The sequence below is a fragment of the Phacochoerus africanus genome, chromosome 4 (genome assembly GCF_016906955.1).
Source record: "Phacochoerus africanus isolate WHEZ1 chromosome 4, ROS_Pafr_v1, whole genome shotgun sequence".
NCBI lineage: Eukaryota > Metazoa > Chordata > Mammalia > Artiodactyla > Suidae > Phacochoerus > Phacochoerus africanus.
In genome coordinates this window covers 59,587,989-59,610,718 of record NC_062547.1, presented here as the reverse complement: position 1 = coordinate 59,610,718, position 22,730 = coordinate 59,587,989, and the positions used below count along the sequence as shown (strand labels likewise).

The 22,730-nt window shown below is 51.9% G+C and overlaps 1 protein-coding gene across 1 annotated transcript in view; it reads right to left on the bottom strand.

Moving 5' to 3' along the window:
• Positions 1 to 16,157: 16,157 nt before the first annotated feature.
• PBX4 (PBX homeobox 4) overlaps positions 16,158 to 22,730 on the bottom strand; it is a 59,030-nt gene continuing 52,457 nt past the window's right edge. Inside the window, exons 6-8 of the mRNA XM_047776431.1 lie at positions 21,203 to 21,350; positions 20,755 to 20,861; positions 16,158 to 16,828 (exon numbers count right to left, since the gene is read on the bottom strand). Of these exons, the coding sequence (XP_047632387.1) occupies positions 16,742 to 16,828; positions 20,755 to 20,861; positions 21,203 to 21,350 (342 nt within the window). The 3' untranslated portion in view covers positions 16,158 to 16,741. The remainder of the gene's footprint in view (positions 16,829 to 20,754; positions 20,862 to 21,202; positions 21,351 to 22,730) is intronic.

Here is a 22,730-nt window from a genome sequence, read left to right as displayed (position 1 = left end):
CAGGGTCCTGAGGGAATGCTGGCAGCTGAGACCACCTGCAGGCAACAGAGCATCAACACCCAGCTTTGCCCTTTGTCACACCGCACTAGGGGACACTCCGACTCTCAGATGCCTAGACTGCCCAAGTCAGGGCCGATTCTAACCCCCTGCCAACCACCACAGTTCCGTTCTTCAAAGCACAGTGGGTGCAGTCAGGGGCACGTGGCACCTCCTACCCTCTGGTGGTGGCAGCCCTGGGGAGGGCGTGGGCTGGGGGCCGGGGGCCGGGGGCTGGGGGCGAGGTCTCAGCTGCTTTTCCTGGGAAGTTCTGAATCCCTTCCTGCTGACTCAGCCCCGGGGGCTGGCTTGCCGGGGGCTGCCAAACCTCAGGTATGTCCTCGAAGGCTGCCTGGTGGGGCCTCCATCAAGGTGGTGGTGGGGAGCCTACTCTGGACCCAGTCCTCCCCAGGGACCCCAGCCCCCCCTTTGCCCCAGATGGAGTCTGAGCTTTCATGATGAGTTGGTGCCCAAATAGCAGAGGCCGAGACCAGCTGCTCACAGCCCCGGTTCTCCCAGGCTGAGGATTGATACATAAATGAGCTCTCAGCCAAGTCAGGTTCCCTCATATAGGGTCCCTGCTCAGCCCACTCTTCTTGCCTTGTAAAGACAATGCTGTCTTAGGTGGTCTAAGGGGAGTTGGCCTGGCTGCCCCTTCTGGGGCCCAGCACAGAGACAGAGACACACACACATACATACACACAGATGTGCACACATGTGCTCTCATGTGATGTATACATGCAGACCTGTGGGCACACCAGATATGCTTGATCATGCCCAGACTCAGCCCCAGAATGGCCTTTCTAGAGCCCCATTCTGAGAGGGAAGTAGAGCCAGGCACAGGAACCTCAGATTGTGGGGTCAGGCTTGGGCCAACTGGAGGGCCAGGGGCTGGAAAAACCCAAAAGAGGGCTTCAGGCAGGCTTTCTGGAGGAGAGGACATTTGGTATGGGCTTTGAAGAATGAATAGGAGTTTGCCAAACCAAGATTGGTTGTCCAAGGGTCTTGAATGCTGGTTTTAGAGTTTACCTTTTCTCTGTGAGGATTTTGAGCAGGGAGGGGACACAGACAAGTCCCCATTTACTACTTCCTTTTGAGGACCCAGCCTCTCCCCTCAGGGAGCTTTCAGTCAGATGAGGGAGGCAGAGCCATTACCAGCCTGGAGGTATTGGGTTGGATCCTATCAACAGGCTTCTAAGACAGGTTCCATTATTATCTCTATCTTACAGCCAAGGAAAGCAAGGCTGAGAGAGGAAAGGACATTGCCCAGGGACCCACACGGAGACAGGGCTCTTCACACACAACCCTGGTTTCTTGTTTTTTTTTTTTTTTTTTTTTTTTGTCTTTTGAGGGCTGCACCCGAGGTATATGGAGGTTCCCAGGCTAGGGGTTGAATCAGAGCTACAGCTGCTGGCCTACACCACTGCCACAGCAACGTGAGATCCAAGCTGTGTCTTCGAACTACACCACAGCTCACAGCAATGCCAGATCCTTAACCCACTAAGCAAGGGATTGAACCTGCGTCCTCATGGATGCCAGTTAGATTCGTTTCCACTGAGCTATGATGGGAACACCACCACCCTGGTTTCTGGCTTGCATTTGTAGCTACTGATATGGCTTAAAGTTTGAAGGCCAGAATGATGAGGCTCCAATAAATCAACTTTGCCAAGAGTCATGTCTTTGCACTTGGGGTCCTGGCCTGGGAGGGAAGTCCCTCTCACAGGACATACAAGTTCCCCCTGGGCCTCTTCAGCAAGATCGTCTCTCTCCTTCATCCCCTGTCATTGGTTGCGGAGCAGCTTTAATGAGCGGCTTTTACGCAGACGGATGTCTGAGTAGGAGGCTGGGGGTGCTTCTCTGGGCCTTCTGGGAGGCCAAGGCCACAAGCCCGCCGTCTGGCCCAGCTGAACACAAACACTTGGAAATGGCCGACCCGACGGAATCTAGGTTGTGGTCAGGCTGTGGCTAAAGAAGCCACTGGAAAAACACGCAGTCCACGGGGCCAGGCCCAGCTTACGTTTCACCAGGCAGGAGTGGCCGGCCTGGCGCCTGGAGCGGAGGAATGTTCATCTCTAGCTCTTTGGAACCTGCCGTCTCTGACCGGGGAATCCAGCCGATGGGCGGTGCCACCTTGTCCTGTTGTCAGGCTATGACCTGCCCCCTAATGTGTCCTTGGAAAATCAGGCCCCCTGGCCCAGATGCTGTTGGAGACCCTTCTGCTTGCATGCCCCTGACAATGGGGAGCTCATCCCTTTACAGCTGTCATGTCTGGCAGCCAGAAGACTATAATGGGACCAGTTTCCCACAGGAAGCTCTGGCTCGCTTGACCACAGGGAGGGGAGGTCACTGCAGCCTGAGTACTCCCCCCCTCCCTCCGCCCTGCACCCCTCCATGGGTCCAGCCTCCTCCTGGGCCTCTGGACTTTCTCCATGACCTTTGAGTTCTGTGTCCTAAGTGGACCCAAAGGTATCTCCCCAGAAAGTTCTCCTTGTCCCATGGCTGTGTTTCAGCACTAATCTGTCACCTGCCTGAGCCATGGGCTGGGCAGGTGGCCCACACATCCACTGAGCACCTTCTGGATGCTGGAATACTTTACTTGCATCTTTTCACTGAATCCTCCCAGTAAGGTTGTTCCCATAATAGCTCTACTTTACAGCTGAGGCTCAGAGGGCTTATTTGTCATCCTGGGGGAGCAAGTAAATACATCCTGGGGGAGTATTCTGGAAGGATCCATTCCCCTGCTGGCATCAGGATTGTGGCCTGGCAGCCTTGTCTTTTGGGCTGCGGTGGCCCCTGGAGGCCAAACAGGGAGTTGCAGCCTGTGCCACTTCAGTGGGCCTTTGTCCCCAACTTCCCACAGGCTGTGGTCACTTACCTGTTCACACGCCCTCCATGGCTGTCATAGTCCCAGTCAGTGGGGGCAGGAGCTCTGGATGAACTTTTGATGGGTCACCATGGAGATCCCTGAGCACAAAATCCAGCATCGTGGAGTTCCCATCATGGCTCAGTGGTTAACAAACCCGACTAGTAACCATGAGGTTGTGGGTTCGATCCCTGGCCTTGCTCAGGGGGTTAAGGATCCGGCGTTGCTGTGAACTGTGGAGTAGGTCACAGATGCGGCTCGGATCCCACATTGCTGTAGCTGTGGTGCTGGCTGGCGGCTGTAGCTCTGATTAGACCCCTAGCCTGGGAACCTCCACATGCCGCAGGCCCTAAAAGGACAAAAGACAGAAAAAAAAAAAAAAAATACAGCCTCTTGTGTCAAACCCAGATCCTCCCCTCAGTAATCTCACAGCCTCAGTTTCCGTAGCCAAGAACAGAAATGACAATGGCCTTTGCTTCTTCTGCTCTAGGTGCAGTAGGTGCTCAGTGGCTGCAATTATCAGCCTCAGTAACATGCAGGAGTGGGGCAGGGATGGTAGCTGGGCTGTCCTCAGCCTCAGCTCCCCTTCCTCAGCAACCGCCACCCCTCAGGGCTTTGCAGTAGTGTGAGGTGAGGGAGATTAAAACTCCCTGAAGCACCTAGATCAGGGAGGGGTTCAACTTCCCCACCCGGGTCTGAGGCCTCCAGACTTCCTCCAGGGGTCTGGTGTGGCGGGCCCTGAAATGCCTTCTGGAACAGAAATCTTACTAGGGATTGAGTATGAGGCCTCACTGATGAAGGGATTGCTGTTAATTCCATCCTGAAACTTGCTATGGAGGCCCTTGAAACTGCACGTGTGGATCCTTGGAGCTGCTCTGGTATATCTAACCTGGGGCTAGACATCCCTTTGCAGCCTGGACTTGGAGAGAGCCCCAGATCTTTCCCTATAGTGACCCAGGGGATCTGGAAATTTCTACTAGGTCTTGGGTAGGGGTCCCCCTAAATTCCCACGTGGGAAGCCACAAAACTCACATTCAGAGGATCATACCTTTATTGGTAGCCCTGGGAGGGGGTGGAATTTGTGTCCATTCTTTGAGGTGGGAGACTGAGGTGCAGGGAAGGTTGGAGGGAAAATTGAAAGGACCCTAGGGCCTGGGAAAGGGGTCCAGGGCTTAAGGACGGCAGTCACCCTACATCCGCAGGGCCAGAAACCCAGTTCCTGACCCCCCTCGCTATCTCAGGTGACCCCGACGGCTTCCCTGGAGGTAGAGAAGGCTCAGAGCTGGGCTTAGCGGACACAGCCGCAGGGGCTTCAGGAGAAGGGGCAGGGCCAGGACTGGGGCGGGGTGAGTTGGGGGGGCTTGGTTAAACAGAGAACACGTGTCTCACTGGTCTGAATTTGCCCAGTCCTAGGAGAGATAGTGAAATTAAACTACACCCTTTGAGAGACTTCGATGAAAGGCCAATGTGGGATGACTGAGGTCACAAACCTCTCCACACAGACCACAGCTCTTCTCACCTCTCCACCCTCACTGGGACTCTCTTTGGTCTGGAAAATTCCCATCGGCCAGGTAAGAGTAAGGCTAAGGGCTGGAAAGCAGCAGATCGTCCCCAGGGACACGCAGCCCTGCCCCGTCCCTGGTGACTGGGCGGAAGATGGGTTGGTGATGGGCCTAGGGTGTTTTGATGGCTCTAGGCCAATCGTGGCACCGCTGCAGAGTTGTCATCTTATCTCTATTCCAGAAGAGCAGTGCCAGGCAGGAGAAACCAAAATGCCCTGGGCTCCATGGTGCCCTCAGCTCTTGGATGCTGGCTGACTGGTGAGGAGGGGATGGCTAGGGGAAGAAGAAAGCTGGGGATGAGGCAGCAGGGAGTCAGGGACCCTGAGGGGTCAGGTTCTGGGGAGAGGGTCTGTGGGAGAGGAGGCTGGGATCAGAGGAGAGGGGTGGGATCTTGGGGAGGAATAGAGCCGTGATCCTAGCAAAGAAGAGAAGAGAGAGCATTCAGGCAGAGAGAACTGCCAGTGCAAAAGCCCTCGGGTGGTGGAGTTCCCAGTGCAGCTCAGTGGGTTAGGAACCCAACAGTGTCCAGGAGGACACGGGTTCAGTACCTGGCTTTGGTCCGTGGGTTAAGGATTCCGTGTTGCCACAGCTGCAGCGTAGATCATAGATGCAGCTTGGATTGAGGCATTGCTCTGGCTGTGATGTAGGCCTGTAGCTGCAGCTCCGACGCAACCCCTAGGCCAGGAACTCCCATATGCCAATGGCCTGTTAAAAAAAAAAAAAAAAAAGCCTGGGGAGTTTCCGTTGTGGCATAGCAGAAATGAATCTGACTAGTATCCATGGGAATGCAGGTTCGATCCCTGGCCTCACTCAGTGGGCTGGTGATCCTCCACTGCTGTGAACTGTGGTGTGGGTTCCAGGCGTGGCTTGGATCCCATGTTGCTGTGGCTGTGGTGTAGGCCAGCAGCTGCAGCTCTGATTCAACCCCTAGCCTGGTGGGAGAGAAAAAGGGAATTGGAATTATTTTTCTTCTTTTTCAGCTGCCCTGAGGCATATGGGTGTTCCTGGGCCAGAGATAGAATCTGAGCTGGAGCTGAGACCTATGCCATAGCTGTAGCAATGCGGGATTCTTAACCCACTGCCTCAGGCTGGGGATTGAACCGGAGCCTCTGCAGAAACAACCTGGATCATGAACCCACTGTACCACAGCAGGAACTCTGGGAATTGGATTTTTTTTTTATTTTTAATTTTTACTTTTTTAAAAATTTTTTTGTATTTTTGCCATTTTCTTGGGCCACTCCCGTGGCATATGGAGGTTTCCAGGCTAGGGGTGTAATTGGAGCTGTAGCCACCGGCCTATGCCAGAGCCACAGCAACGTGGGATCCAAGCTGCATCTCGGACCTACAGCACAGCTCACGGCAACGCCAGATCCTTAACCCACTGAGCAAGGCTAGGGATTGAACCCGCAACCTCATGGTTCTTAGTCGGATTCGTTAACCACTGAGCCACGACGGGAACTCCGGATTTTTTTTGAAATGTTTGTTTTGAAGTATAGTTGATTTACAGGTTGTGTTAATTTCTGCTGTCCTGCAAAGGGATTCAGTTATACATATATATACACATTCTTTTCCATATTCTTTACCATTATGATTTATTACAGGATATTGAATATAGTTCCCTGTGCTATACAGTAGGGCCTTGTTATTTATCCATTTTATATATAATAGTTTGTGGGCACTGGATTCTGAGAGGGGAGAGAAACCAGAGGCTGGATCTGCTTCAAGTTGTAAGATTGCCCCCTGGTGGCCCAGTGAAGAACAGGAAGCGAGACAGGCTGGTTCACCTGCAAATCCTCTGCCCACAGAAAGTAGCCTGAGCCAGGCTGCTACGGCCTTTGTCTTCCTGTCTCAGTCTCTCCCTTGGAAGACTGGGAACAAGATGACCCCAGACTGCCCAAGAGCATGGGCCCCATCCTCAGTGCTTTGAGTCCTCAATGCTCATATGATTCTCACTAAGTCTTAGGGGCAAGAGCTACTTCTTCTTGTTCTTTTTTTTTTTGGCCGCGTCTGCCACATAGGGAAGTTCCCAGGCCCAGGATTGAATCCAAGCTGTAGCTACAGCAACGCTGGATCTTTTAACCTGCTGCACCGGGTGGGGATCAAATCCACACTCTGCAGCAACCCAAGCTGCTGCAGTCAAATTCTTAACTCACAGCACCATGGCAGGAACTCCCTCATCTGCTTGAATTCTACAAGTCTATGTGCCTGAGCCTGGAGCCTGGACGCCTCTCTACATTCTTCTACATCTGTGGCATATGGACATTCCCAAGCCAGAGATTGAATCCGAGTTGCAACTTTGACCTACGTCACAGCTGCATCAATGCTGGATCCTTAAGCCACTGCCCACTGTGCCAGGCTGGGGGTTGCACTGACACTGCCACAGAGGTAAGCCAGATCATTAACCCACTGCACCACAGCGGGAACTCGGGGGCAGGAGCTACTTCTATTTCCACTTCACAGAGGGGATAACTGAGGTTCAGTGAGGGCAGGGAAACCTGTTGGGAGAGACTGGACCCCCACCAGGGGCCAGCCCAGTCTGCAAGAGCCCAACTTCGAGTTCTGCCTCTATACATCCCCAGAGTCACCTCCCTGTGCCTCAGTTTCCCCAATTCTTCAGTTGAGGGACGCTGGGGAGAATAGCATTAATATCTTCTTCAAATATTCTCGTTTGCTGATTTTGGTGTCCACTAGTGATTCTTGCATGAGTCAGTGCAATCATTGGCCAGTGGGGGGCCCATCAAAACTGCTCCTCTGACCATCATTAATAAGTTTACAGATAACAAATGCTGGAGAGGGTGCGGAGAAAAGGGAACCCTCTTACGCTGTTGGTGGGAATGTAAATTGAAACAACCACTATGGAAAACAGTATGGAGGGTCCCCAGAAAACTAAATGGATAACTACTACATGATTCAGCAATCCCACTACTGGGCATCTATCTGGACAAAACTACAATTCAAAAAGATACATCGGAATTCCCATTGTGGCACAGCGGAAACGAATCCAACTAGGAACCACGAGGGTGTGTTGAAGAATTTCAGGGCAGTGGCACAGGAGGTTAAGGATCCAGTGTTGCTGCAGCTGTGGTACAGATGGCAACCAAGGCACAGGTTCAGTCCCTGGCCCAGGAACATCCACATGCTGTGGGTGTGGCAAAAAAAAAAAAAAAAAAAAGCTTAGTTTGGAGTTCCTGTCGTGGTGCAGCAGAAACGAATCCGACTAGGAACCATGAGGTTGCAGGCTCAATCCCTAGTCTTGCTCAGTGGGTTAAGGATCTGGCGTTGCTGTAAGTTGTGGCGAAGGTCAAAGATGTGGCTCAGATATGGTGTTGCTGAGGCTGTGGTGTAGGCCGGCAGCCGTAGCTCCGATTTGACCCCTAGCCTGGGAACCTCCATATGCCACGGGTGTGGCCCTAAAAAGCAAAAAAAAAAAAAAAAAAAAAAAGAGAGAGAGAAAGAAAAGAGAATTTCAGGGCAGAGATCAGGAATGAGGCTCTGTGCTCTGGAAAAACTGGCAGAACAGGCCTTCAGATAGTTAGATATTTTCAGGAGGAAATTGAGAACCCTATTATTTGCATCTTCTGGTACTTAGAAAAGCATGAAAATCATTAACTGAGACACCTGCTCCTTGAGACGAGCAGCCACCTTCTGCCGAGACATGTCCTTGATTGCACATCTTCCTTCTCCAGAATCATAGATAAGCTGGCCTCCTCCCCACCCCTTCAGAGCAGTTGCTCAGAGCTGAGTCTGTCTTCTGGGCAGTAGTTCTCAGTAAGTCTCCCTGTAAAACTGAAGCTCTCACAATGAACTTTTTAAAAGATTAATTCATTAATTATTTATTTGTCTTTTTAGGGCTGAACCTGCAGCATATGGAAGTTCCCAGGCCAGGGGTTGAATTGGAGCTGCCGCTGCTGGCCTACACCACAGTCACAGCAGTGCCAGATCCCAGCCTCATCAATGACCTACACCAGAGCTTGCAGCAACGCTAGGGTCTTAACTCCCTGAGCCGCAACAGGAATGCCTGTATTTTTCTTTTTTTTTTATTATTATTATTTATTTTATTTTTATTTTTTGTCTTTTGTCTTTTGTTGTTGTTGCTGTTGCTATTTCTTGGGCTGCTCCCACGGCATATGGAGGTTCCCAGGCTAGGGGTTGAATCGGAGCTGTAGCCACCGGCCTACGCCAGAGCCACAGCAACGTGGGATCCGAGCCGTGTCTGCAACCTACACCACAGCTCACGGCAACGCCGGATCGTTAACCCACTGAGCAAGGGCAGGGACCGAACCCGCAACCTCATGGTTCCTAGTCGGATTCGTTAACCACTGCGCCACGACGGGAACTCCTGTATTTTTCTTTTTAAAGCTTCTTCTTTTTTTGTGTATGTGTCTTTTTAAGGCTGCACCTGCGGCATATGGAAGTTGCCAGGCTAGGGGTCAATTTGAAGGAGCAGCTGCCGGCCTATGCCACAGCCATAGCAGTGTGGGATCTGAGCCGCGTCTGCGACCTACACCACAGCTCACAGCCATGCCGGATCTTTAACCCACTGAGCGAGGCCAGGGATTGAACCCACATCCTCATGGACACTAAGTCAGGTTCTTGAACCACTGAGCTGCCGTGGGAAATTCACATTGTGCATTTTTATTTCATTTGACAATCTTTACAAATTCTATGGCAAAATAAGGAACCTAACGATCTGACAGCCCAGCATCCTGTCTCAGTTGGTCCCAAGGGCTGGGTGTCATCTGTGGGGTCCATACCCAGGCAGGGGCAGTTACCCTAGTCAGGATCATGCACTCCAGGTATATGGCTGCCACTAGCCAAACTCTAACCTAAAGCCTGCTTTTTTTTTTTTTAATCACCCATCAATCCCAGACACTTTGCTAATTAATTACTATGATGAATATTAGAACAGATTTTTCTCCGATGGGAGGAGTGGGGATAATGTGTGTGGATCACGGAGAATATTAACAGCTCTCCCACTCAGACACCTGATCAGAGTGCCAGCCACATCTGGAGCTGGTGAAAAGTCTCCCAGGACTGGCCCAGGCCCAATGAACCAGAACTTGTATGTATGTATTTTGCTTTTTAGGGCCGCATCAGCGGCATATGGAGGTCCCCAGGCCAAAGGTTGAATCGAAGCTACAGCTGCCAGCCAATACCACAACCACAGCAGTGCCAGATCCGAGCCGTGTCTGCAACCTACACCACAGCTTACTGCAACGCCGGATCCTTAACCCTCTAAGTGAGGCCAGGGATCAAACCCGCAACCTCATAGTTCCTAGTTGGATTTGTTTCCACTGCACCACTACGGGAACTCCCAGAACTTGTATTTAAACCCATCCCTGGCCTAGACCTCTCAGAGTAGCCCCCTTGCCTGGAGACTCTGAACTGATCTTGTATCAATTTGTTTGGAACCCTGCCCAGGTTATAGTGGCTTTTGCTTCTATCTGTGGAAACTTAAGCAGAGAGTGTGCCTTCCTGAGGGCACCTGACCAGGTGAGTGGAGGTGTGATTTCACAGAACCTGTGGGAGGGGGAGCTATAGCGGATATAGTGAGCTATATCCACTCACCTCTCAGAGGCGGCCCAGGGCACGGATTCCCCAGTCCCTCCCACCAAACCGACTCACAAATCTATGAAATACTACACAAATGGCATGCAAAAGAGATGCAAATCCTACACATATTTAACTCAAATAAAGCAAATCATGCATATTATATGCAAACAACAAACACATAGGCAAATGTCATGAGAAGGGGGGGGTGCCTGGGTCAGGAGTGGGGATTGTCAAACACATGGCAAGGGACATGTTGAGTGTAATAGAAATGGTGGAGGTTTCCTGTCCTGTGACTGGCCCTTTATGTGGATCAGCCCTTGGGCCCCACAGCTACAAGGTGAGGGGGTCTTGTTGCTACATCTCTGGTCCCCAGCCCAGGAGAGGCAGGTTTCCAGGCCTCCAGTTCTGTACTCTCTGAGGGGCCATGGCGACCCCTGGTGGAAGGGGGTGGGGCAGCAGCTGGGCTCAGCCTACTCCCACCCTCATCTCTTCCCTATGCAGTGGTCTCCAGATTCACCTCCTGTGGGCTTCCTCTCAGGTAAAACCCCTGATCATCCACTTCCAAGCCATAGGTTGTGGAGGGATAATGAGTAGGACTGCACAAGGGGACTGGTCAGTGTTCCAAGGGCTCTGGCTCCTTTTCCTGCATAAGCCTCGTAGGGACTTCTAAAATGCACACTTTGGAGGAGTTCCTGTCATGGCGCAGTGGAAACAAATCGGACTAGAAACCATGAGGTTGTGGGTTCGATCCCTGGTCTCACTCAGTGGGTTAAGGATCCAGCGCTGCCGTGAGCTGCGGCATAAATCACAGACATGGCTCAGATCTGATGTTGCTGTGGTTGTGGTGTAGGCTGGCAGCTGTAGCTATGATTGGACCCCTAGCCTGGGAACCTCCATATGCTGTGGGTGCAGTCACCCCAAAAATAAAATAAAATAAAATGCACACTTTGGAGCTCCCACTGTGGCTTAGCAGTAATGAACCTGACTAGCCTCCATAAGGATGCAGGCTGGCTCCCTAGCCTCACTCGGTGGGTTAAGGATCGGGTGTTGCTGTGACCTGGTTTCAGATAAAGTGCCCATGTTGCTGTGGCTGAGGATGTAGTGTAGGCCAGCGGCTGCACCTCTGATTCAACTCCTAATCTGGGAACTTTCATATGCTGCAGGTATGGCCCTAAAAAGCAAAAAAAAAAACCAAGCTCATTTCCCACTAGTATATAAAGAAATGAGAGACCACTTCTCTGCCAGCCCCAAACCCTTGGTTCCTTCCCCACTGGCCAAGGCTGTGACCTGTATCTCCTTCTAGAGATATTTTTGTAAACGTCTCCCCCCGCCCACTTTTCAAAAATGTACACCAACTGTAATCCTTCCTCCTCTTTGCATTAATGCTTTGTGGAGAAAAGCTGCTTCAGCCTTTTAAATGGTTGTATACTATTCCACTACATGGTTGGACGGCCTGATTTAAACAGTCTGCATTGAGAGATATTTATTTTTTTGCCACGTCCATGGCATGTAGAAGTTCCCAAGCCAGGGATAAAACCCATGTCACAGCAGCAACCCAAGCTGCTTCAGTGAGAACACCAGATCCTTAACCTGCTGTGCCACACGAGAACTGCTATTTTCATTTTTTTTTTGTAGTTACAAAAAATGTGGCAGGAAATGCATCATTTTGCACTCTTTTGCATATACTTGTAGAAAAATTCTTAGAAGGAAAACTGATGAGGGAAAGGGGGGGCGTGCATTTTTAATATTAATAGATTCTAGAAAATTGCCATTTTAAGCAGCCGTACTGATGAGCAGTCTCCCCAGCACTGCCTTTGGGCTCACACCCTTGGCTTTGCCTGTCTCTCTCCTAAGTGGGGATCTGGGGTGCAGGTCACAAAGCCTCTGAACCTCAGTGTCCCCACCTGTTGCATGGTGGTGGCATCAGCACTCACTCTGCCAGCGAGGTGGGCTCAGAGGGTGCTCCTCTCTGCCATGTAATCCTTATGGCTCGATTACTGTGGTGTGGCCACATTTTAGGCCTTTTTTGAATAGAGCAATATGAAATGTTAAGAAAGTGTGACTTTAGAAGCAGAATTTGACCTAGGGAGTTTCCTCAAATTAGAACTTCCAAGGAGTTCCCTGGTGGTGTAGTGGTTAAGGATTTGGCATTGTCACTGCTGTGGTTCAGGTTCCAACCCTGGCCTGGGAACTTCCGCGTGCTGTGGGGCTGCAAAAAAACTCAGCTAACCAACCAACCAACCAATCCTCCAAGAAACCCAGCGGGGAGGTGGCAGCCAAGTGAATCAAGAGCTGCATTCACACCACGGCCCACGGCCACAAGAGGGCGCAAGTGAGCCGAGGCTCCAGTTCCACCTGGAATCTACAAGTTGCTGCTTTGTCTATTTCCCTTAGGGCCACCACCCCACCCCACCTCCCACACCTGACCCCACATGATTGTTTCCGAGGACCCACCCTCTCCACCTCGTCTCCAGTGCCCAGACCACCTTCCCTGGTACATCCCACCCTCTCCCTCAGCACCTGCCCAGCAGCTATCATGTGTACTGCCTCAGCTCTCTGATACTCCTTGGCCTCTGTTGATTTCCTAGTTGCAAATCTTGAGAGATGACTGTGCTGTCTGATTCTGGATCTCTGACTGTCTCTCTCTCTCTCTCTCTCTCTCTCTTTTTTTTTTAATCTTTTTTGGTCTTTCCTAGGGCCGCACCCCCTGCACATATGTTTCCCAGGCTAGGGGTCGAGTTGGAACTACAGCTGCCGGCCTACACCACAGCCACAGCAACATGGGATCTGAGCCTTGTCTGTGACCTACATCAGACATCACGGCATCGCTCGATCCTTAACCCACTGAGCAAGGCCTGGGATCGAACTTTTGTCCTCATGGATACTAGTCGGGTTTGTTAACCACTGAGCCATGACGGGAACTCCTCTGACTCTCTCTCAAACTGGTTGGTGGGCCCATCACTCCACTGAACTCATGCTGCTCCAACCTGGCAGTCACTTCTCTACTCTTACATCCTACTCCTGAAATCTGTCCTTCTGGCTTCCATGACATCCTCTCTTGATTCTCATCCCATATTCTGGCCTCTTCCGACTTCCAGATTTCTCTCCTGAACACAATTCCTATGTCCAGGGGTGTGATGGACACCCCAAGCCTGCCAGTCTAAAGCTGAGCTACCTTCCCTCTGTGAGGTCCTCGTCTGATCTCCCTGTAGCTCAGTCTAGCCCATTCTGCTCATCAGCAAGTCCTGCAGGTTCACCTTCCCCTCACCCCTCCCACTCCTGTCTGCACTTGGCCACCCACTATCTGGGTGATCACAGGACACTGACCTCCCCTCTCTTCCTGAAGTCTGTTTTTTTGCCTTTTTAGGGCCGCACCCTTTTTAGGGCCTGTAGCATATGCAGGTTCCCAGGCTAGGGGTCAAATTGGAGCTATAGCCGCTAGCCTATGCCACAGCCACAGCGACGCCAGATCCGAGCTGTGTCTGCGACCTAAACCACAGCTCATGGCAACTTCCAATCCTTAACCCATTGAGCGAGGCAAGGGAATGAATCTGCATCCTCATGGATACTAGTTAGATTCATTAACCGCTGACGGGAACTCAACTCCCTACAGTCTGTTCTTGATGAAGCAACGAAATATGAAGACCTGAGTTTCCCGGGTTTGCTCCCTGATCACACCACGCCCGGCTTCTTCCAAGGGCAACTCTCGCCCTCCCTCCAGCTGGTGGGGGCACCTCGGGCAGCACCCACCCTTCACCTCTGCATGCTTCCTTGCTCACCTCCTTTTTTTAAGGCACCTTTCTGAATGGGATGTCAGCCATACAACGGAATGAAGCACTGACACATGCTACAATGTGACAAACCTTGCAAACATCATGTGGAGTGAAAAGCCAGACACGAAAGGCCACATATTATAAGATTCTATGTCTATGAAATGTCCAGAGACAGAAAACAAATTAATGGTTGACAGGGCTGAGGAGAGAGAATGGAGAATGACTGCTAATGGGGCTGGGTCTCCTTTTGGGGGTCTCACAAGAGCTGGAGACCCCTCAAGCTGTGTTTTGGGGGCTGCTCAGCATCCTAACAGCTCCTGCTGGCAGGGACAGGGTGAAGAGCAGCTGGGAGGGCTCAAAGGAAAGATCACATGTACTGGGCTGGGCGGGGGGGGGGGGCGGTCCTAATGGCTGTTTGCTGCCTGCGCTGAAGATTTGAGGGAGGGGAGGTCCTGTCGTAGTGCAGCGGAAATGAATCTGACTAGGAACCATGAGGTTGTGGGTTCGATCCCTGGTCTTGCTCAGTGGGTTAAGGATCCGGTGTTGCCGTGAGCTGTGCTGTAGGTTGCAGATGTGGCTTGGATCTGGCGTTGCTGTGGCTGTGGCTGTGGCGTAGGCTGGCAGCTATAGCTCCGATTTGACCCTTATCCTGGAAACCTCCATATGCCGTGGGTGCAGCCCTAAAAAGACAAAAAAAAAAAAAAAGATTTGAGGGAGGGAAAGAGGCGGCAACTAAGCAAAGAGCCTGGTCTACAGCTGCAAAGATGGGAACTACTGCAAATATCCAGCATTGGGGCTGAGGAGCTCCTACCACTGCACTTCATTCATTGGAGGAAGACCCTTCCAGACACAGGGGTGGTGGCCACTCTGAGATACATCATGTGGAGAAGAGTAGGGCATGCCAAGTGGAGATGCTTATGCAGGGACACACCCAGACTGTCCCAGATCATCTCGGCAGGACACTCTAAGGACGGGCCTGCTGTGGTCACCTGTGCAGAAGGGGCCAGGGTCTGGACAGGGATGGCTGAGTTTGGAGTACCTGCATTCAAAATCCATCTTTTTTTTTTTTTTGTCTTTTTCTAGGGCCACACCCATGGCATATGGAGGTTCCCAGGCTAGGGGTCTAATTGGAGTTGTAGCCGCCAGCCTATGCCATAGCCATAGCAACTTGGGATCCAAGCCGGGCGGGTCTGCGACCTACACCACAGCTCATGGCAATGCTGGATTCTTAACCCACTGAGTGAGTCCAGGGATCAAACCCGCAACCTCATGGTTCCTAGTTGGATTCATTAACCACTGAGCCACGACGGGAACTCCCCAAATCTATTTCTTGGGAGTTCCCATTGTGGCTCAGCAAGTTAAGAACCTGACTAGTATCCATGAGGATGTAGGTTCAGTCTCTGGTCTTGCTCAGTGGGTTAAGAATCCAGCTTTGCCACAAGCTGCAGCGTAGTTTGTGGATGTGGCTTGGATCCGGCGTTGCTGTGGCTGTGACATAGGCTGGGAGCTGCAGCTATGATTTGACCCCTAGCCTGGGAACTTCCAAATACCGCGGGTGTGGCTGTTAAAAAGAAATACAAAAAAAGAAAGAAAAAAAATTTCTTGGCTCTTAAAAGCAACAGAAATGGAGCCATGGAGGACAGTATGGTAACAGAGTGGGGAGAGCAGCTAGCTACCCCAGAGGCCCTAGGTTGGGGTGGGCATATGTGCGGGGTGGATAGGAGATAGAGGGGCGGGGGGCTAGGCAGGAGTCCAGGGACTCAGTGACAGGGCCAAGCTTCTTCGATTCTAGGAGACCTCTGCACTCAGCCTTTTGAGGTGCAGGCTGGGATCCCACTGAGCTGCATGTCTGTAAGCTGGCGGACCTTCTCTCCTTATGGTGTCAGGCACTAGAGTATTAGCAGCACTGTGGGGACACCCACAGGGGTTGGAGACAGATGGGGGGTGGATCTCTCCAGCATGGGGACCTTGAGGCCAAGAACTGGGAGAAGGTGATGCATCCAGCTGGCCAGGGTCTGGGGGTGAGCTGATGTGGAGGCACAAGGGAGTTGGAACACTCTGTGTCCAGAAATGACAGTGTGGGGTTAGGGCCACAGTGAAACTGACTGACGGGTAGATGGGAGCACTTGCCCAGGGCCTTGAGCTGTCCTGAGCCTGGGCTTGTTAAATTCTCCCAAGAGCCAGATTTACCATCTTCTCTCCCAGTATGGGGAAGAGGAGGAGGAGATTGAGGGAAGGTCCCACTTGAAGGCTGAAGCAGAGAGGGAAGTAGGAGAGGGGACAGAGAGGGACATCCAGGAGCTGGGGAATGCTGAGTGCTGAGCCTCAGGCCAACAGGATTTCAAGAGCACAGATGCAGGAAAGCACTTGGGAAATATATCGTCTTTAATGACATTCCAACCAAAAATGGTAGAACTTGTATTAACAGAAAAAAAGAAGAGTGTCAAACCAATTCCCAGGAAAATTCTGAGTTTACAGCAGACTTAAATCAAAATTGTCTGAAATGACACAACAGAAGTGGGTGTGGGAAGCAGGGTCTGGGCAAGTGGGCACATGAATGGACAAAGGAGCAAACAGAATCACAACTTACACAACTGTGCAGCTGCAGCCCTGCTCCTGCGAGGTCAAGCGCCGCCAGGAACAGCTCTGGGAGTGAACGACATCGAAATAAAAATCAGTCCAAAATTTTAATGGGAGAAACTGTGCCAAGTCCTAAAAGAAATAGTTCAGTCTTAACCAGAGAATTCGTTTTCAAAAAAACCAAATGGGGTTGGGAGAATGAGCAGCGTCAGCCCGTTTCAAATCTCAGCTGACAAGCAAAAGATGGCCTCAGTGTTGCCTGCCGGTCAGCTCGGGGAGCGCTGCCTGCTGTCAGTTCTGGGTTTCCTGAGGTAACACGAGTGCCGGAGAACCACCACAGGGCCCACCATCCTTTTTTCTGCTCGTCCAAGTACTTAATTAGTTGCGTCTGAGATGATGTGGCCGGGGTCTCCAACAGGTGAGGTGGTTGACATTCGCTTCACCTGCCAGCTGCCTCTGGCCTGAAAAGACAGAGACAGAGAGTTGGGTTGGGGGGTGGGGGGTGGAAGTGAGACTGATGACCCACCAGGCCTCCACATCCCTGAGGCGGCTTAGAACATGCCCGGAGCCAAGAGGATGAGCCAGGAGGTGGGGGAGGGATGGAGGGGGTCAGTCCTGGGTCACAGCTGGCCTTGCACATGGATGTGCTTCAGTGGCAGGAACTGGCCTCCGCTGGCCGGGCTCTGGTAAAGGACTGACGTGGCACCATGGGGCATAGGTGAGCGTGCGGGAGACCCAGTGGGGTCTAGAGCTGACCATGGTCTCTTGAACATCATGGTGAGACTTGGTGAGCAGGAAGGTCAGGAGCCCAGCAGGATGGGGCCTGGTTGGCAGTCATGGGTGGTCAGGAGCACTCTGGCTGCAGAGCAGGGACTGACATGTATCAGGCACACGTGATCTTGGGACATCTGTCCACAGGAGCCCCCTCCCACCATGATGGAAACCACTACTGACAATGGCTCTTCTTGGGCTGGCTCTTCCAAGGCGAGTCCTGTTTGTAGCCCATGAGAGCAGGGCCATTCCCCTTCCCAACTCATGCTCTTGGACCTGGCCATCGATGGGCGCCCAGATATCACACCCTCCCTGTGACACTGGCAGCTCTGCCTCTCCTGAGTCCATGGCCACCACCATCAGACGGTGTGGCACAAGCTCCCCTTCAGCTTCTTCCTTTTTTTTTTTTTTGGTCTTTTGTCTTTTTAATTTTTTAAAAATTTTTTAATTTTTAATTTTTTTTGTCTTTTGAGGGCAGCATATGGAGGTTCCCAGGCTAGGGGTCTAATCGGAGCTGTTGCTGCTGGTCTATACCACAGCCATAGCAACTCGGGATCCTTAACCCACTGAACGAGGCCAGGGATCGAACCTGAAACCTCATGGTTCCTAGTCAGATTTGTTTCTGCTGCGCCATGACAGGAACCCCGGTCTTGTCTTTTTTAGGGCCGCACTCATGGCATATGGAGGGTCCCAGACCAAGGGTCTAACTGAAGCTGCAGCCGCCAGCCTATGCCACGGCCACAGCAACTCCGGATCTAAGCCGCATCTGCAACCTGCACCACAGCTCCCGGCAATGCTGGATCCTTAACCCACTGAGTGAGGCCAGGGATCGAACTCGAATTCTCATGGATACTAGTCAGGTTCGTTAACCACTGAGCCACGACAGGAACTCCACCTTCCTCATTCTTGAACTTTATAGGCTGAACCCTGCTACCTGTACCCTTTACCCCATCTGACCCCACCAGGCCCAAGGCCTTGCTCCTTGCAACCCTATCTCCATGCCCGGCCTCAGCTATTACCTCCCACATGGCCCAAGGAGCTGCCACAGTGCCTGCACCAGAGGACAGTGTGGGGCAAAGGAATCAACAGACCCTTCCAGGGCTGCCTCATCATGTGACACAGGGACACTGAGAGGACAGCAATTCTCTGCCCGACCTTAGTCAAGAGCAGCTGGGATGAGGACACTGGCCTCAGGAGGACACACTCTGCCCTTGGATGGACACCCACAGGCCTGTGTTCCCAGGACACTAGTGAAGGGAGGGGTCCACTCACAGGCCTGGAAGGTGACAGGCTGGTGCCCGGTGTGGGACTGGGAGCCAAAGAGCAGCTCAGGGCTAAGGAGATGGCTCCCAGCTAGGGTGGCATGGCCCTGAGACCTGTTCTCTGGAAGAGCATCTGGGCCTGCCCAGGGCAGAGGACCAGGAACAGGGTGGTGTCCACACCACAACCCCGACTTTCCTGCTTCATGTGAGGTTGACAGGATCCTGCTTCATGGTCCACAGAACCCTCACCCTGATTCTCTCTCACATCCTCACACCTACTGTGCTTGAGGCACTGAGCCCTGGGCAAGCGCAGAGCAGGGCAAACCTGACCACCTGGTGGTATGAGAGTGACTTGCCCCGCCCAGATTCTCAATATGGGTGGTGGGGTTGCTATGGTGATGGGATATGTACTGCTTGGCACCAGGAGGCATCCATTCCCTGCACCCTTAGGAAGGGCTGGGGGTAAATCGGTGGGACATCGACTCTGGTACTGCTGGGAATTTGCGTGTGAAGGCAAGAGATGGATTGTGTAAGGCCCTGCCCACTGCTGCATGGCCCTGTCACACCCGTGCCTGTGCAACCTCTTCAGGACAACTTTGCTCATAGGGTCAGGCCCCTGGGACTGTCAGTGGGAGGCTGGGAGGCCCCAGGGAGGGTGAGAGGGATGGGGCCCCCTGATCCTGGCTGGCCTGGCATGTTGCTCCACACGCTGAGAAAGTCCCCAAGGGCACGTCCTGAAACAGCTGAGATCCCTGGCTCATCTTCTTCCCAGTCACCAAAATGCATCTTCACTCTGGCCCAGCTGGGCACCAAGCCGAAGGGGAGGCCAGGATGATGAGCGAGGCCATGGCATGAAGGTGGTGGAGGCTCTGAGCCCAGTGGATCTGCACCTTCAGACAGTCAGGGCCTCATCTGCCCACTCCCCACTCTCTCTGGATGGTAGAGCCGTCCTCGAGGAGGGAGGGCTCCTTCCCAACAGGCAAAGCTCTCAGCCACTGCCTCAGGTGATCAAATCCTGTGAGGGGTGAAGGCCTGGGTCCTTGTTGAGCAGGTCTCACAGAGTTGTGCTCTTTTTTTTGGTTTCTTTCTTGTAAACTTTTATTTAAGTATCAACTACGAAGACAAATAATTGTTTCATATATGCATAATTCTAAAATAATTTTGGGGAGTTCCTGTTGTGGCTAAGTGGTCACGAATCCAACTAGTATCCATGAGGATGTGGGTTCGATCCCTGGCCTCATTCAGTGGGTTAAGGATCCTGCGTTGCTGTGGCTGTGGTGTAAGTCTGGCAGCTGCAGTCTGATTCGACCCCTAGCCTGGGAACTTTCATATATCGCATGTGTGAACTTTCATATATCACGCCCTTTAAGACAAAAATAATGATAATAATAATTTTGCTCAAATAAATGCAAATAGATTACATATACTTCCACTGTGCCTTAACTTTTTTTTTTTTTTTTTTTTTTGCTTTTTAGGGTCGCATTGGTGGCATATGGAGGTTCCCAGGCTAGGGGTCTAATTGGAGCTGTAGCCACACCGGCCTACGCCAGAGCCACAGCAACGGGATCCGAGCCGAGTCTGCGACCCACACCACAGCTCACGGCAATGCCGGATCCTTAACCCACTGAGCAAGGCCAGGGATTGAAACCACAACCTCATGGATACTAGTTGGATTCGTTAACTACTGAGCCACAACAGGAACTCCCCCAAATTATTTTAGAATTATGCACATATGAAACAATTATTTGTCTTAGTAGTTGATACTTAAATAAAAGGTTACAAGAAAGAAACCAAAAAAAAAGAGCACAACTCGGTGAGGCTCTTAACTTTTAAATTGAATTTCCCTTGAATCTACTTCAAAAGTGTTCATATTTTTTCCCTTTTCTAATTTAGAAGGAAAAAGACTCCTTTTTGTCTCCAGTCTAATTGGGCCATCAAAGTCCTTAAATCCAGTTCCTCCTTCCTCTTCTCCTTCCTCCATCTAAAACCTTACTCTTGCTTTTTACATATGCCTACTCTTGTTGTTTCTCCTTTCTCAAAACTCACAAACACAATTCTCTTTTTTGGGGGGCTGTGCCTGCAGCATGTGGCAGTTCCTGGACTAGGAATTGAACTTGTACCACAGCTGTAACCAGAGAAGAGCTGTGCTCTTTGAAATGGCTCTGCCAGCCTGCATGGGTCCTCATGATGGACTGAATGCCTGATGTGCCCACCTGGCTGCCAGGGCCTTTACAGGAGCCTAAGGAGACTGAGACGCAGCCAAGATGGCCAGTTCTGGGGACCTGCCACCGTCTCAGCTTTGTCACTCAGTCGGAGAGCCCACAGGTGTCCTTGGGGTTGTGCCTGAGGCTCACCTGGGATAGAAGGCTGCCTCCCCCAGGGGAGGGCTGGAGAGAGGTCAGCGTCTGCAGGGTGATCAGTGCATCCCCGGTGCTGGACAGTGGAAAGGGACCAGAGGAACCTGGAAGGGGTGGAGGGGTCAGGACAAGTGTTCCTGCCCCGGGAGTCACAGTGACTCCCAGGGAGGGGCTGAGAATGTGACTCAAATAGCTCCCCGCCCTTCCTACACCCCCTCCTCTGTGGGAGGGGAAACCAGCCTTTCGGTATTGAACTTTCTGTCCCCAGAGCACCAGCACTGTCTGCAGGGACTTTGGATCAGGAAAATCACCAGTGGGAACAGGAGCCTCACAGTGTAAATAGAGGAAAGAGGTGAATGCAGGGACCGGTCTGCTTCCTCAGAGACAGCTTGGTGGGCCCAGCCACAGGGGAGCAGCTGTCCCTGGGTCCGGTGGCCTCACTTACTGGAGCTGGGCATCGATGGGCAGCTGGCCTGGCCCCTGACTTCTGTGGGGTCCCCTGCTGTTTTAGCTGTGTAAATGGTAGCCTCTTCTTGAAACTTCCTCATGTTCTTTTTATACCGGATTCTTTTGTTGCCAAACCAGTTGGAGACCTGTTGACACACAGAGACAGAAGTCACTGGGAAAGGTGACCTAACAGTGAGACACAATGTGAACAGACTTCGGTTTCGCACTGCCCAGGGGTACATGGCTGAGTGCCAGTTCATGGCCCTGGGGCTGAGAAGGTGGAGCTGATGCACCGAGGAGCCCAAGGAAAAGTTTGCAGGAGGTTATAGGAGAGGGAGGAGCTGTGCTGTTTGAGAACCAGGCGCTGCTAGAGCCTGGGGCGAGGAAGGAGCTGGAAGGCAAACGAACATGTGTGTGACACGCTTGGAGAGATGTGTGTCTACTCACTGCAGGGGCTGGTGACTGACTGAATTCTGGATGGCTCCTTAGGGAATGCGAGAGCCCAGGGAGACACATATCATCAGTAAGCCTATTTCTGGGAAGTCAGGGTTTTTTAAATTTGTTTTTCTGTTTTTGCCATTTAGGGCCGCACCCATGGCATATGAAATTCCCAGACTAGGGGTCGAATCAGAGCTACAGCTGCCGGCCTACACCACTGCCACAGCAACAAGGGATCTACCACAGCTCAAGGCAACGCTGGATCCTTAACCCACGGATCAAAGACAGGAATCAAACCCAGCTCCCCATGGATACTAGTCGGGTTGTTTCTGCTGTACCACAACTGGAACTCCTGGGAAGTCAGTTTAAGGCAAGAACTCAACCGAATCCTTATCAAAGGATAAAGGACCAGAGTTCCCATTGTGGCTCAGTGGGTTAAGAACCTGACATAGTGGAGTTCCCGTTGTGGCGCAGTGGTTAACGAATCCGACTAGGAACCATGAGGTTGCGGGTTCAATCCCTGGCCTTGCTCAGTGGGTTAACGATCCGGCGTTGCCGTGAGCTGTGGTGTAGGTTGCAGACACGGCTCGGATCCCGCGTTGCTGTGGCTCTGGCGTAGGCTGGCAGCTACAGCTCTAATTAGACCCCTAGCCTGGGAACCTCCATATGCCGTGGGAGCGGCCCAAGAAATGGCAAAAAAAAAAAAAAAAACAACCTGACATAGTGTCTGTGAGGACTCGGGTTTGATCCTTGGCCTTGCTCAGTGGGTTGAGGATTGGTGTTTCCACAAGCTGTGGTGTAGGTCACAGCCTCGGCTCTGATTTGAGCCCTGGCCTGGGAACTTCCATGTATCTTGGGTGCGGCTATAAAAAGAAAAAGAAAAAAAAAATCCGTTTCTTTCACGTCTCATAATCCTCTGAATGTCAACCATGAAAAGAGCCTTTCTTTGTGCTGCCTGCTTCTCAACTCTCCTGCCCTCCATATGAGGGCGACCTTCCCTCAACCAAGCCAGGTAAGCACTTGGTTTCCACTCTACCTCTGAGGGAGATGCCGACACATCTTTGTGGAACTAAGTTCACAGAAGAATA